This window comes from Physeter macrocephalus, chromosome 4, assembly GCF_002837175.3.
Source record: "Physeter macrocephalus isolate SW-GA chromosome 4, ASM283717v5, whole genome shotgun sequence".
Classification (NCBI taxonomy): domain Eukaryota; kingdom Metazoa; phylum Chordata; class Mammalia; order Artiodactyla; family Physeteridae; genus Physeter; species Physeter macrocephalus.
Genome location: NC_041217.1, coordinates 1,290,609 through 1,306,113, shown reverse-complemented (window position 1 = coordinate 1,306,113; position 15,505 = coordinate 1,290,609). Strand labels below are relative to the sequence as shown.

Below are 15,505 nucleotides of genomic sequence, written 5' to 3'. Positions count from 1 at the left end.
ACATTGAGGGCCTCCCTGGTGGCTCAGTGGTTAAGAATACGCCTGGCATTGCAGGGGACACGGGTTCGAGCCCTGGGCCGGGAAGACCCCACGTGCCGTGGAGCGGCTAAGCCCGTGCGCCACAACTACTGAAGCCTGTGCACCTAGAGCCCGTGCTCCACAAGAGAAGCCACCGCAGTGAGAAGCCCGCGCACCGCAACGAAGAGCCGCCCCCGCTCGCCGCAACTGGAGAGAAGCCCGCGCGCAGCGACGAAGACCCGACGCAGCCAAAAATAAATGAATAAAATTAAAAAAAGAAAATACATTGAATACCCCTGACCCCCTGAACATCATACATAGGTCAACCCAGCCCTCCTTAAACACGCTCAGAAGACTTGTATTAGCCGAGAGTTGGGCAAAATCATCTAACAGAAAAGCCTATTTTATCGTAAGGTGTGGAGTATCTCCTGTAATTGACTGAACGCTGTACCGAAAGCCGAAGGCAGATGGCTGTCTGGTTCAGAATGGTTCTCAGCGGGTCGGGGGTTCGCCCTCGTGAGGGCGGGCTGCCCGGGAGCTGGGGCTGCACTGCCCGGCACCAGCCTGGGAAAGGTCAAAAGTCAAGATTCCGGGTACGGTTTCTGCTCAACGCGCAGCGCCGTCGCACCGCCGTGAGCCAAAAAAAATCACAAGCCAAACCCTCGTAGAGCAGGGACCACCTGTTTTTCAGCGAGTAGCCAGTCGTCCCAGGGCTTGGCTAAAGGCGCGTGTGTTCATCGGTCGCCGGTAGCACTCCGGTTGCTCGTGAGTGAGTGCCTGGGGGCCCGGCCGCCCCTCTGCTTGGGCGGGAGCTCTGCTCCACCTGCCGCAGCGCCGGCTCAGCAATCTCGGCTGGCTCTTGCGTAAACTCAGCAGATCGTTTGCAACGTGGGAAGAGCCATGGATATTCCTAGAGCATTTCTTTCCCTCCGCCCCGGGCTCTGGGCCGCCACCCCGGCCCTCTCCGCCCCACCCCTTATCGTCCCGCGGTGTTGGTGTTGTTTGGTGCCGGGGCCAGTGGGGGACACGGCCGGTCGCCGGCAAGCAGGATGGGGGCAGGGGGTGCTGTGGGCCCGCTGAGGCCCTGGACCCCGCTCTTCCTCCCCTGGGCCCAGGATGGCGAGCCGGCCGCCTGTGGCTTTGACAAGCAGACCAAGCACCGCCTGCAGACTCTGGGGAAGCACCACCAGTCCCAGATCCGAGACCTGCGGCCGGAGGACGCTGGCGTTTACCAGGTCCGGGCGCGGGATGCCGCGGTCTCCTCCGCGGAGCCGGCGGCCAGCGGTGAGTGGTCTGCCCTGCCGAAGTCCCGGGGGGCGGGGGGCGCTCGCTTCGGTTCCACCGCGGGGGGAAGGTGAGCGTGACACGGCCCCCCTCGCAGCTGGGGAGAGGAACGTGTACCCAAACGGTTGAATTATGATGATGCCTCTTCAAAATCTTGGTCCGAGGTCTGTGTTCTCCTGGTGCTGGGCTGGGCTCCACCGAGGGTCTCAGACATGGGGTACCTGGCTCTCGCCTCGCTCACAGGCTGCCCATAGCATCCACTCACTCTCAGATCAGATCTGCCTAATTCTACGGCCTCCTCTCTGATGTGGGTCCCCCCCCCCACGACCCCCCAGCAAGACTCTCCCCCAGGTCGGCACGCTCCTGCCCTGCGCAGACCCCTCCCCTCCCTGCCTCCCGTGCCCACGCCCCACCGGGACTGTCCCTTCCCCCTCACCAAGCTCTGTCCCTTCCCACTCCGCCACTCCCCCCACCCCTGCCCCAGCACCTGACAGCTCAAGGGACGGTGGAGCGAGGAGAGGCTTGGGGCGGGCAGGCAAATCATAGAGGACGAGGCTAAGTCCGGGTTGAAGAAGAAGGAGGGGGTAGACCTCCAGCTGGCCTGGCGTGGTGGACGGCGAAGGGGGCAGGGCTCTGGGCTCAGCCAGACCCGCGGTGAATTCCGTCTGGACCACGTCTTAGCTGGGCAAAGCCATATAACTTGTAAAGCCTCAATGTTCTCACCTGTAAAAGGGAAATAACAACACCTGCCTTGGAGGTGGTCGTGAGGGTTAATCAGACGGCAGGCCTAAAGCACTGTGCCCAGCCTGCTGGTTTCCTTTCTGTACCTACCTGCCCCCCGAGAGAACGGTCAGATTTAGAATTCCAGAATTCCAGAGCCCGAGTCTGACTGTTCACAACCTAATTATAACTCCTCACTTTATGTGGGGAAACTGATATCTGGGGTAAGGAGTGACCTGTCCAAGGTGACAGGGAGCTGTGGCTAAGCTGGCCTGAGCCGGGCTTGCTGAGCTCCCAGCCCCCTGCGTCGGGTCACGCTGTGCCCTGCCCCCCGGCAGCCGTCCTGCCCCGGGTGGCCGTCCCGCTGGCTGGTGCCCTCTGTGAGCGGCAGGGCAAGGAGGTCCTCGAGGGCACCCTCTCTGGCCCCTGCCCCGGCGCCACCTGGCATGTCCGGCACCGGCCGCTCCGGCTGAGTGACAGATACGGGGTGCGCGTGTCCAGTGATGGGCTGACCCACCAGCTTCTGGTGAGAAGGGCCTGTTTCTCAGACAGGGGCCTCTACTCCCTCGGCGCCAAGCTCCACGCCTCCAGCGCCTGGCTGCTGGTTGAAGGTGAGCGGGCCACCCCCGGCCTTTCCCCGCCTCTGCCGCCGTGGCGAGACCTCAGGGCCCAGGAGGGCGGGAGGAAGGCCGGGGCGGGGCTTCTGTTGCCAGTGCTCTGCTTTGGAGATGCTTCCTCCCCGCAGAGAATGAGGAAGGCCCCTTAGATCTACTCTTTTTTTTTTTTATTATTTTTATTTATTTATTTTTGGCTGCATTAGGTCTTCATTGCAGTGCGCGGGCTTCTCATTGCGGTGGCTTCTCTTGTTGCGGAGCATGGGCTCTAGGCACGCAGGCTTCAGTAGTTGCAGGGCTCGAACCCGTGTCCCCTGCATTGGCAGGCGGATTCTGAACCACTGCGCCACCAGGGAAGCCCTAGATCTATTCTTGATGCCTGCAGCGCAGGCCCTTCACGGCCAGCCCAGCCCTCCTCGGTGGTATCTGCTCCACTGGGCACAGATCCAAGATGGCCCTAAGGTCCTGGACAGGGCTTGGGACAGTGGCCCGGGTCCACTATGGATGAGGAGCCCCTGGTTGAGGCCAAAGAACACCCTTAAACTCCCCCAGGGTTCTGGGTTCAAGGTGATCCTAGGAAACTGTAAATTGGACATTTGTAAGGCAGGCAGCAGGGCAAGTAGATGTTTTTAAAAACCAACCACCTGCTCACGGCAAATGGCTTTTGGCTTCTGTATTTTCTCTAAAACTCCGCATGAACCACCTAGCAAACTGGGGTGGCCTCGGATACAGGGCTGGGGGAGGCGATGATGGGATTTATCCACCAATGAGCTGCCACATTCTGGCTTCCTCTGGAGACGGTCGGCTTGTTTCCCTGCTGGGGAAACTGAGGGTCAGGCAAAGCCGCTGGGGTCCGAGAGGTGGCTTGGCCTGAGCTCACAGGTCTTTCCTCCTGTCTTTCTCTGGGGGCGTGACCTCTCACCAAAGCTGGGAAGGATAAAAGCCTTCTGACCGCGAGCGCTGACCACCAGCAGCAGGTACAAGGAGCCCAGAGCCCAGAAGGTTCCAGGAGCATCCGTGGCGACGGGGGGAGACCCAGAGAGCAGGACCCCACAGGGAGCTCCCTCCAGGGGGCCGGGCTGGCTTCTGGGCTCACAGCCGGCCCAGACAGAGGTGGCCTGGGTGGGCGCAGCTACACTTTGATGGGGGACGAGGAGGCGGCCGACTCAGCCTGGGGCCCCGGACCGGCAAGAAAGAGCTTTCTGGAAGAAGGGGGCAGAGTCACTCCTCTTGGTGAAAATCAGCTCCATGGAGAGGGACGCAGGGACAGGAGCCTTCCAGGGGGCTCAGGGGAGGGCCTAGAATCAGGGCTGGGCCTCGCAGGGGACCAACGGCGAGGTCGTAGCTGCGACAGCGAGGGGGACGGATGCTCTGGGACGGCAGGAGGCAGGGAGGCTGGGTCCCGGCGTCCTCAGGCTGGAGGGCTGGCGCGCAGTGGGGGAGGGAAGAGGCATGGAGAGGACCCCAGGAGTCGGCTGCCCAGGCTCAGCCAGGAACAGCCCTGGGACGCTCAGCTGGGACCTGGGACCAGAGAGCGGGCCCCGCAGGGATCCCAGGCTGGTCATGTGGGGTCCCGGTCAGAAGGGGAGGGGATGGAGATTTTGCAGGGGCAGAGCCTGGGTGAGGTGGGGGGAGAGGATGGTCTGAGTGGGGAAAGGGGGAGAGGAGGGGCAGGGGCAGCGCAGAGCAGCAGGACTGGCCCGGGGGGCACCGGGGGCCGCTGCAGGGTGGGAGCTCCGGGGGCCCTGGAGCCTTCCAGAGCACGAGGTTCTAGCTCCATGGCAGGCAGGGGCCCTGAGTCCTGGGGCTCTCGGAAAGGTAGTGATGCCCACCGTGGGGTCCGGGGGTGCTCCTTGGGGTCCGGGGAGTCTCCAGGGCAGACCTCTGAATGCAAGGACTTCCAGGGGCCACCGACATCTGGTGGCGGGGACACCCCCCTGGGGCACGGGGGTCCTGAAGCCAAAGCCGGTCTTCACTGCAGGAGGCAGGTGATGGAGGCCCAGGGGGCCCCGGGGGCTGGGAAAGGGGCCCCCAGGGGCTCAGGGGAAGGGAGGGCCCGGAGACGGCGGGGACCTTTGGCGAGGCAGAGGACGGCTCCAGCAGCCCCCAGGATTCCCGAGCCTGGAGAGCCAGGAGGAGGGAAACAGGGGAGGCGGGCAGAATAGGGTCTGAGGGCCCAGGCCCTTGGGATGACACACGGTCCAGCCCCAGCAAATCCGGGGCCCACCGTGGGCCTGGAGCGCTGGGGTCCGGTGGGGGCCAAGGGGGTGAGGGGGGCACCCAGGTGGCTGGGCTGATGGGGTCTGATCGGGGCGTGGATGCCAGAAGCCACAGGCTGAGGGGGCCTTCGGGCCCCGGTGGGACACTGGGAGACACGGATGGGTTCAGAGGTGCGGGGGCCATGGGGTCTGAGCCAGATTTCTGGGATGGGCCACGGAGCTCCAGGGAGAAAGGACCCGGAGGTGAGATGGGCCCCGGGGATGGTGCGGGGGGCTCGGGGGCGGCCGAGTCTAGGTTCGGTGATGGCTTCGGGGGCCCCAGGGGAGCAGGCCTTGAATACGGAGCTGGTTGCAGGGTTGGCTCGGGGAGGCCGGGAGCCGGGGGGTCTGGTCGTGCTGGTGGTCGAGTCGCCTCTGGGGCCCCTGCGGGGACAGAGTCGGAGGCAGGGGGTGGCGACAGGCACGGCTCGGAGGTGCCCGGGGGGGTGTGGTCTGAAAACAGAGATGGCTGTGGTCCTGCCGGACGGGGGGCTCAGGGACTTGCTCGTCCCGAGGGTGGCTCCGGCGGCCCTGACGGAGGGCCCGTGGGTGGCGCCGGGCTGTGTGCAGAGGCCGGGGAGGCATCCAGAGGCGGGGGGGATGCTGGACCTGTGGGAGGGCATCATCCTGGGGGCGGCCTGGGGAGTCCGGGGCCAGCGGGGTCTGGGGGGCGAGGCGGCCGCAGGGCCTCTGCCACAGTGGAGACCGCCGGGGGGGGACACACAGGGGCGGGACCAGGGGGCTCGGGGAGAACAGGGCCTTGGCGTCAGACCGGGGGTGACGGGGGCTTCCGAGCCCCGGGGGCTCCGGGGGCTTCCGGAGAAGGAGGCCATGAAGACGGCTCCGGGGCTGCAGGGTCTCCGAGGGCAGCGGGCAAAGTGCACGAGGCGGGTGGCGCCAGGGGCCTTGGAGCCGGGGCCCCTGGAGCCGGAGCCGGTTATGGGGACGCTAGCTGGGGCCCCCAGGCGCGAGCTCCTCACGCGGGCGCGGCCTCTGAGAGCCGGGGCGCCGATGAGCCTGGTGAAGCGCTGGGCTTTGGGGACGGGCCAGGAGCCGCAGGGCCTCTGCCCGCTGGAAGCAGATCAGCTTACGGAGGGGGGTCGAGGGGTCTTGAGCCTGGGGGGATGGGGCCAAGGGGTGCGGCAGGCTTTAGAGGTGGCTCAGGAGGCCTTGGAGGAACTGGGTCAGGCGCTAAGGCTGGTTATAGGGGCGAGTCAGGGCGTTCTGGGGGAACTGGTTCAGGGGGTGAGGCAGGTCACAGGGGCGGTTTGAGGGATGCCAAGGGGATGGAGTCAGGGAGTGAGGTAGGGTGTAGGGGAGCCTCGGGAGGATCTGGGGAGATGGGGCCGCGGGCTGAGATGGGCGGCAGAGATGCTTCAGGGGGGTTTGGAGGAGCAGGCTCAGCAGCTGGAGCGGGAGGTGAGGGTGGACCCGGAGGCCAGCAAGCCGTGGCACGTGGGTCGGGACACTGGGCAGCCTCGGAGGGGCCTCACGGCGGCACAGGTCCCAGGGGTGGTCCGGAGAGGGGCAGAGAGACGGGGCTCGCGGGAGGGGCAGGTGCCGGGCCGGGCTCCGGGACGGCCGCGAGGCCTGGCACCGCAGACGGCACGGCACACGGGGACGGGCCCAGGGGCCCAGGGCTGCTGGGGATCCACGGAGGCCCTCAGATGCTTTCAGATGCGCAGGGCTCCGAGAGTGGTTTGGGGGGCTCTGGACCCCCAGGCACCCCTGAGGCATGGGGGGCTGTTGGCTCGGGGGGAGAGTCAGGCATCAGAGGGCGGCAAGGTAGCTCTGGGCTCCCAGGGTCCCCTGGCCACAGAGGGGCTCCCAGTGGGGAGGGAGGGTCTGTAGGCCACGCAGCGGGTGTGGGCGCTTCTGGGATTCCTGACGGTCGGGGGCCAGCGCGGGATGAGACCTGGGCAGGGACAGCTGCTTGGGAATCCGGACGTGACCAGGCCTTCTGGGAAGCAGGTCCAGGGTCAGCAGACAGGGGTCCAGCGGCTGGCCAGGGGGCGTTGGCACCTCAGGGCTCCGGGGCGGCACAGCTGGGTGGCGGGAGGATGGGGGCAGGGTTGGGGGGCTCAGCAGGTACAGGCCAGGGTCTGGACAGCAGCCGGATGCCCGGGGAAAGGGGCAGATCCATGTCAGGGTCCACCGGTGGGCGCGGAGAAAGCCATGCTTGGGGCCCAGGCTGGGAAGACCAGGGGTCTGGCCAAGACAGCACAGGTGCCAGGGACCGGCCCCCAGGCTCCAGGGCTTCAAGCTCCCTGCAGGAGGAAGATGCCACTTTCGGGGGAACCCATGAAGGGCCACAAGCCTCCTGGGGCTGGGAGGGGGCTCCAGGCAGAGAGGAGGCTGGTGGGGGGCAAAGCCCAGGGTTCCTGGATGGCAAAGCTTCAGGTCTTGGAAGGAGCAGGGCTAGCGGCCCAGGGGACTCAGGTGTCCCGGGTAAGGGGACTTCTGCTGGGAGGGAGAAGGGCTCCACCCAAAGGCCAGGGGATTCGGGACGTCAGGGAGACTGGGAGGGCCCAGGTGGTCCCTTCGGCAGAAAAGACTCTGGAGACGGGTCACAGGGGACCCAGGGGCCTGGCTCTCAGCTGGGCCCAGGACAGAGGGGAGGAAGAGGCTTCCTGAGGGAACAGGAGTCCCTGGAGGCTAAGGATGATAGGGCCCGACGTCCAGGGGCGCTAAAGGAGTACGAGGGCCGGGGAGCCAAAGAGTCTGGCAGGTCAGAAAGGAGGCTCGGTCCGTTCAGGAGCAGGACTCAGACGTGGTCCAGGGTCGAGGTTGGAGCAGCAAAGAGGTGGGGAGCAGATAAGGCCAGAGACCTGGGGGAACCGCCCGGAGGAGAGGGCGGGGGGTGCCCAGGGAAGGCCCCCAGCCGTCCTGGCAGCAGGACGGCCGGCAAAGAGGGCGGGTCAGACGTCCACGGCCAGAGGACGGAGGCCACCCGGAGTCCCGGATCCAGACACAAGCCTGGCGCTGGCGGTTTCTCCAAGGAGGCGCGAGGTAAGTGCCTCTCAGCTGCCCTGGCTCCAGGCGGGAGCCAAGGGGGGCTCCCTGGACACTGGGGTGCCTGGGCCGTTCCCAGACCCAGGAGTTTGTTGCTATCAGCGACCCCCATTTCCAGGGATCTCTTCCCAATTCAGGAGGCAACCTCTTCCTCCTTGTGTGGGTGGGATGCGGGCTGCACGGGGCTAGGAGCCCTCCTGGTATCTCTCTTGACGCCCCGTGTCCAAAGCACTGGACTTGGTGAACTAACTCGCTGTGGGTGCCCCAGACGTCGCCCTGTGTGACTCAAGGGCCCCCCATCTCCCTGGGCCCCCAGATCCCCTGCACCAGCCTGGGCCCTGCGGAGAAAACCGGACGGTCTGGCCTCGCTGGCAGGACGTGTGGCCTCCCGGGTACGGTGGGAGGCTGGGCAGCAGGGGGTCCCTGGGCACCCGTCCTCCTCACTCCCCCGTGTCTCTCCACGCCCTACAGGCCACTTCTCCCAGGGCCTGGCTGACCTGGAGGTGCGGCGCGGGGAGGCTGCCGTGCTTTCCTGCACCCTCACCAGCGACCTGGGACCCGGAGCCTGGTTTAAGGATGGGGTCAAGGTACCGCCCCCCACCCCCTGCTTACCAGCCGGTTTGCGGGGAGGCATGAGAGAAGCAGAGAGGAAGAGAAAGATTTTTCACTCTTCCTTGTACCGACGCGCCGACTCTGCGAGAAGTTTAAAGGGCCGACAACTTGGTGCGCTTGGAATAAAACCCGACTTTTCAAGTGGGCGTGTCTCCCACTCACCCCTCCCCGCACACGCCCCTGGCCCTCCCTCCACATCCAGACTGCTGTCCTGCCCCGGCACCTCTGGAAGTCTGCCTGTCCTTCAAGGCCGGTACGGAGGCCGCCTCCTCGGCCCAGCCAGACGGGCTCTCGGCTCCCTGAACGGCCCTCCACCCTTTAGCTGTCACCTCAGCAGGGGGTAGTCAAGGGCTCTGGAGCAGGGCCTTGGCGTCCGCCGGACCGGGCTGACCCCAGCGCGGCCGCTCACCACGGACGTGGCCTCTGGCTTCCTCGCCTGTAAAATGGGCTAACGGTGGTGCCCACTTCACAGGTCGTGGACAGCTGATGAGACGCTGGAGCCAGTCACCCCGACTGTGGCTCCAGCCGAGCACACGATGAGCGTTCACTTCATTCCCGCAGTTGCCCTAGAAAAGGCCCTGGCCCGCGGCGGGAGGGGCTGGACGGGGCGGGTGACGGTCCTCTGTGGCCTCGTTCCCAGCTCAGCGCCCGGGACGGAGTCGCCTTGGAGCAGGAGGGGCTGGAGCGCAGGCTCCTCGTTGCCCACGCGGAGGGGACCCGGGCTGGGAGGTACAGCTTTGTGGCCGGCGACCAGCAGAGCGAGGCCACGCTGACCGTCCACGGTGAGGCCCGGCCCCGCCCTTTCCCGCCAGGCGGGCTCTTGGCCGGCGACACACGCACTGCTGAACGCCTGGACGTGTCGCCAGCCTGCAGCCCGTGTCCAGTCTCACCCTCGGTCGAGGGGATGGTTTTAAAAAGCAACCCACACAGTCCCCATTCCTGCCAGCACGTCCTCGGAGAGGTCCGGCCCCGTCTGTCCTGCTGCAGATGAAGCCCCTGGGTCCCACCTGCCCGTGCTCACGAGGCGGGAGGGGCTCTGACTCTGGGCCCTTCCTTCCCCGCGCCCAGGTGCCCGGAGCCCACCGCCTCTGACTCCTCGCGCCCTGTCCTCTCCCCAGAGCCCCCGGTCATCGCTCCCGACGTGACGGAGAAGCTGAGGGAGCCGCTGGTGGTCAAGGCGGGGAAGCCAGTGACCCTGAAGGTCGCCTTCCAGAGCTGCCTCCCGGTCCAGGCCACCTGGAGCAAGGACGGGGCCGAGGTGGCCGGCGGCGACGGCAGTGGGGCCCAGGTGGCAGTGGGGGACAGCTTCACGCGGCTGTGCCTCCCCAGCGCCAGCAGGGAGGACTGCGGCCAGTACAGCGTGACTCTGACCAGCAAGGGCGGCTCCGTGCAGGCCGAGCTCACCCTGCAAGTCCTAGGTGCCAGCCTGTCCCCAGCCCTGTCCCTGGCCTGGCAGCGGGGCAGGCCCTGGGCGGGGGGGGTCCCTGGTATTAACCCTCACATGCATGCTGTTTAAGATCCAAACCTACCCCTAGCTGTCCTCGGCCCTCCTCAGACTGCTTTGGCAGGGCCGGGCTCCCACTGGGGGGAGACGGGCCATGCGTCTCTGGAGCCGACACACAGGCCCTAGGGGTGTCGCTGGGCTGGGTGATGGCCCCCAGACCTGAGTTGTGCCAGCGAGGTGGGACGGCCTGTGGCCAGAAGGCAGTGCCCATCTGGGCTCGGGGCTGGTGCGTTCTGGGTCACCTTCCAGGGGGTGTGCATGTCGGGGGTGGAGACCAGGGACGCCGCGAGGTGATGCCCACCCAGGACTCCCAGCCCAGGGCAGGCTCGTCTGCTGATGGGGGGAGCCCAGCGCCCCTCCCCTGCGGCTCCTCTGACCCCCTTCTCCTCCTGCTCCTCTCGGGGGTCCCCAGACAAGCCTCAGCCCCCACAGGGCCCCCTGGAGGTGCAGGACGGCCACGGGGCTGGCGTCTGCCTCTGCTGGCGGCCCCCAAGGGACGACGGGGGCCAGGCCCTGCAGCACTACGTGGTGGAGAGGCGGCAGGCTGGCCTCAGCACTTGGCTGAAGGTGGGCGAGCCCCCCGCGGACAGCACCACGTTCACGGACGCCCAGGCAGAGCAGGGCAAGAAGTACAGCTTCCGCGTGCGGGCCGTGACCGCGGAGGGGCCCGGGGAGGCCCTGGAGTCCGGCGAGGTGCTGGTGGCTCCCGAGGGTGAGAGGACAGCCCGGGGCCAGGGAGGGGACGTGCCGGGCTCCCCAGCGTGCCCGGAGACCGGGGGCCACCGGCCAGCACCCCGGGGCTCTCGAGGCCCTTCGAGAGCCTCACCCCAGCTTCTCTGGGGCCTGGCGGCCAGAGCAGCGAGCAGGATGTGGGGGGTCTTCTCCAGCTGCGGCTCTGTGTGGGACCGGGGGTGGGCCGGCAGAGCCGCCGTCTCAGGGCCCGGGGACGGACTGGCCTCGCCCTCCATCTGGAGCGTCTCCCAGGGCGTCAGGGCCGAGGGGCCCCAGGGTCGGCTCTAGTGCCCAGGCCACAAGTTTCCCTATTTCCGTCACTCTTGCCCCCATGCTTCAGGCTGGCTCAGACCCCCGACCCCCCAAAGAAGGGAGAGCGCGTGGCTGGCCCCAGGCGCCCGCTCCTCCACCAGGACCCCCGGGAGCTGGCGCCTCTCCCAGCCCCTGACGGACCAGCACCCTCTCTGCCCCCAGTTCTGCCCGGGCCTCCGCCCCCGCCAGCCATCCTGTCGGCCTCCGGCCGAAGCGTCACTCTGTCACGGACGGCACCTCGGGGCCCGGGCAGCGCCCACGTCCCGGGCTACCTGATCGAGCAGCGCGAGAAGGGACGGAGCCCCTGGGTGGCCGTGAACCGGCAGCCGATGCCCGGTGAGCAGCCTGGCGGTGGTCTGCATCGTCCTGGCCTCCAGAGCCTCCCCGGCGCCCCCCGGCCCGAGGCGCGCTGCGGCAGCGTCAAGCCAGATCGATCACTTTCGTGTGAGGGTCTCACTGGTGGTGGTTCGCCTCCCGGCGCGTTTGGCTGGGGGCTGGGGGGCGGGGAGGTGTAGGGCCAGGCTGGGCTCGTCCAGGCATCGCCCGGCCCCATCAGGCGGGACTGACGCGGTGGGCTTCCCACAGAGAAGAAGTGGACGGTGCCGGACCTGAGGCAGGGCTGTCAGTACGAGTTCCGGGTCACAGCCGTGGCCCCCTCTGGCCCCGGGGAGCCTGGGCCCCCATCGGATGCCGTCTTTGCTCGGGACCCCATGAGTAAGCGGGGAGCCAACCCGGGGGAGGGTGGTGGCAGAGGCATGGGCGGTCCCGGAGGAGACATCAGGATGGCTGCGGGATAAAGGTCGAAAGGCCCTGAGGGAGAGGCAAAACTAGGGGCCCCTGGAGGCTTAAGGCCCCACACTGAGACCAGACAGGCCCAGGAGCCGGAGACGGGGACTGGAAGAGTCCTTCCCCAGGTCGGCCCACTCGCTTGGTCCCATCCTGTAAGCATCCACTGCCCCCGGTGAGGGGGCACCATCCCTACAGGGAGGGGGTGGTCACGGGGGAGCCTCACCGTCCATTCTCCATCCGGCGAGCACCTGCTCATCGTCACCTGCCGGGGGCTGGCATTGCGTCAGCAGCCAGGTGCATCCTTGGGACGCTTCTGGTCCAGGGCAGCATTACCTGTGGTCCGCGTGTCCACGACAGGCAGCCTAGGCCGTTTCCAAGCCCTACAGAAGAGAAAGCTGCCCTGCTCTGCTTGATCCGAATTTCCCAAATTCAAGCAGAGAATAGCTTTTCCACGAACCACCTGTCAAAGCACCCCTCCGTGGCCTACAGCTGCTCTGTGCACCTCTCCTGGGCTCTTGCCCTCACGAGCCCGCTGGTGACAGCCTTGGGGGGGCGCAGCACGTTCCTGGCCCTTGTGGACCGGCCAGGGGCGTCCTTCCGTGTCCGCCGGGGCCCGGAGACGCACAGGGAGTCGGGGCGGCTGGGTGCCCAGCAATCGCCCCCAGGCGGCTCCCCAGGTTTGAAGGCCAGAGCCCTGGACCGCCGTGCCGCCTACAGGGCCCTTTACATACCTCACACCTTTGTTCTGAAACCCTCGTGGGTGGGTGGGCCTGTGCCGTTATTGTTCCCATGGTACGGGTAAAGAGCACAAAGTATGGACTAAGTACCCAAGGCGGTCTTGACTAGGAGCTTAATGCTCACAACAGGAAGAGAATTCTAGTCTTCAGGGATGTTGGAACCTAAGGACTCATCGATGAAAGCAGCAGATTGGGGGAATTATGGAAGGACAGTTCGGGGAAGGGGGTTGGCAGGTTGGCGAGTGGGTGGAAGGGGTCGGGGGAGGCTTCCCGGAGGAGGCGAGCTGGGATGGGTGGTGCAGACTGAGGAAGAGTCCGGGGCAGAGTAAGCGTTCGGGTCCAGGCAGGCGCTTCAGCAAAGCCTGGAGGCGGGCCCCTAAGCGAAAGCAATCCCCAGCCGTCCATGGAAAGCCAGTGAGTGGCCCCCGAGGGGCCTCCCTCAGGAGAGGTGAGGCCGCTCCTGACCCCCCGCGGTGCCCGGCCAGGACCCCCCGGGCCCGCGAGGGATCTCCAGGTCACGGACACGTTGCACGCTGGCGTCACGCTGAGCTGGGCCCCACCGGACCCTCAGGACGGGGACGGAGCTCTGGGCTACGTGGCAGAGCTGGGCGACTCAGCCAGCCTGCGGTGGAGTCCGTGCCACGCCGGCACCGTGCCGGGCGCTGCCTACACGGTCAAGGGGCTGCGGCCTCGGGAGGGCTACTTCGTGCGGGTGACAGCCGTGAATGAGGGGGGCCGAGGCCCGCCCACTGCCCTGGACACGGTGGTGCAAGCCGTGCCCGTCAGCGGTGAGCCCACCTCCCTCCTCCAGCCCAGGCCCTTCCCGGGGAGGGCCTCTGAGTCGCACCTATGCGCTAGCTGAGCCAGGACCGCCCCCCCCACAACCCCATCTTAGTGAAGTGTCACGTATTGGGCGCCTAGTAAGAGCAGGGCACCGGGCTAGGCAGGCCCTTTCAGAAACGCATTTTCATTGTAACCCATGAAAATCCTACAAGGTCAATACTATCCCCAATTTACAGATAAGGAAACTGAGGTCAGCGGTACACTGCCCCGGGCCTTACCACTGGTAGGCAGCAGAGCCCGGGGGGAAGCCAGGTGACTGACCCCAAAGCCCAGGCTCGCTCCAGAATTCTTTGCTGCCTCCCCAGCGTGGCCTGAGAAGGCCGGCTGCCCCTCAGCTCCCGAGTTCACGTCAGTGCAGAAGATGCCCGCATCCCTGTTACCGGAAGGTGGACTGTCTAACTTTTTCCCCGGGGGCGTTAACTGCTGGAGCAGCTGACCTGTCTTTGGCCCAAGCTGACACTGGGCCATCCCAACAGACCCCAGCTGTCCTTGTGATGATAAGGGAGGCGTACAAAGAAAATCACCCTGAGTCTTTGGCCAGAACCCAGAGCCCGTCCTGGCTCTGCCCCAAATCCCGGGCTCTGGGGCCACTTCCTGCCTCAGATGGGTAGTTGTTTCATCTGCAAAATACAAGAGTTGGGCTAGTTTCTCACCATCCCCCTCCGTTCCAGCCTGACCCTAAGGCTGCCCCTGACGGCTTCCCTTTCTCAGCCCCCATCCCCCTCCCCCCTCCCCCAGCCCTGCGGCTCCCCCCCGGACTCCCCTCCAGCCCCCTCCCCCGTTCCTGCAGGGCCCCCTGTTCGATGGCGTCCGATGTCCAGTGGGGTTTCAGCATCACGGGGCTGGCCTAGCGCCTAGTCCCCCTGCAGCCCTGCCTGGTTGGTGACCAGGGCTGGGGCCCAGATGCAGAGGGAGGTGACAGGCCACCCCGTGTGTTCCAGTCTGTCCCAAGTTCCTCATGGACGCCAGCACGAAGGACTCGCTGACGGTCAGAGCTGGGGACACGGTTCGTGTGCCTGTCCGCTTTGAGGTGAGCACATCTAGTGGGCTGCAGCAGGCAGCCACAGCCCTGTGGGCCTCCTTTCTTCCCGGTTCCTTTCTGGCCCCTAGTCAGGGACCTGCGCTTGTGCTGGAAATCAGGCCCCATAGAGAAGGGGAGGGGAGGGGAGGGGAGGGTCCTCCTGGCAGGGACAGCCCTCCCCTGGAAGCTGGGTTGGCCACTCTGCTCCTGTCCACGACGCCCTCTGGTGGTGGCTTTCGGTACTGCACCTCTAAACCCGCGGCCCGTCCCCTCCCCTCACCCACTTCTCCACCTCCTTAGTCTGGGAAGGGTGCCCTGCAGTGGGGTGATGCCCCTTGACTTCAGAGTGTCTGTTGTGAGAGTACGTAGCCTGTGTTTGTACGTGTAGTACAGCAGCCAGTGTGGTTAGGAGCACAGGTGCCTGGATTCAAATTCTGACCTCATGGCTCACTAGCTCTTTGACTTTGGACACATATCTTAACCTCGCTGTGTTCCGACGTCCTCATCTGTCAAGAGAAGGTATTAATAGTAACTTATCTCGAAGGGCTGTTCTGAGGATTCAGGGAATTAATACTGAAAGCACATAAATAGTGCTGGGCACATGGCAAGTACCCGGTATGTATTATTACTGTTGTTGTTGTTGTTGTTGTTAAAATCACCATTTTCTGCGTGGGAAACTCACAGGTGGCGGGGTCAGATCTAACTCTAAATTACATGTTCTTAACTGTTAGACCATAATCATGACGATGGTAATGATGACAACAGTACTTAAGACACACCAAGTGTTTGCTGTGTGTCGGGCCCTGTTCGTATCGTTAACGTCTTGGGCCCCCAGACAGCCTGTGAGGTAGGTCACTGTTGCACCCCCAGGTGCCTCTGACGCCCAGAGCTGAGGGTCTCATGGGAGTTGGTGGTGCAGCCATCAGGCAGCTGGACCGGTCCCCCCACCCTGGGCAGGGTCAGGCCACCATACTCTCCCTCCTGGACCATTGCAGGGACCCCCAGGTCATACCCCCCCTTGGCACCCCAGCCTGGGCACCAGGGTGGTC

At 65.7% G+C, this 15,505-nt stretch overlaps 1 protein-coding gene across 1 annotated transcript in view; it reads left to right on the top strand.

Annotated features, from left to right (window-relative positions):
* The first annotated feature begins 6 nt into the window (after window positions 1-6).
* The window catches only part of IGFN1 (immunoglobulin like and fibronectin type III domain containing 1), a 36,530-nt gene continuing 21,031 nt past the window's right edge, over window positions 7-15,505 (top strand). The window contains exons 1-12 of the mRNA XM_055083850.1: window positions 7-1,302; window positions 2,571-2,633; window positions 3,564-4,239; window positions 4,596-7,903; window positions 8,378-8,493; window positions 9,159-9,300; window positions 9,637-9,936; window positions 10,435-10,734; window positions 11,229-11,402; window positions 11,652-11,780; window positions 13,078-13,380; window positions 14,377-14,465. Coding sequence (XP_054939825.1) covers window positions 1,068-1,302; window positions 2,571-2,633; window positions 3,564-4,239; window positions 4,596-7,903; window positions 8,378-8,493; window positions 9,159-9,300; window positions 9,637-9,936; window positions 10,435-10,734; window positions 11,229-11,402; window positions 11,652-11,780; window positions 13,078-13,380; window positions 14,377-14,465 — 5,835 coding nt within the window. The 5' untranslated portion in view covers window positions 7-1,067. The remainder of the gene's footprint in view (window positions 1,303-2,570; window positions 2,634-3,563; window positions 4,240-4,595; window positions 7,904-8,377; window positions 8,494-9,158; window positions 9,301-9,636; window positions 9,937-10,434; window positions 10,735-11,228; window positions 11,403-11,651; window positions 11,781-13,077; window positions 13,381-14,376; window positions 14,466-15,505) is intronic.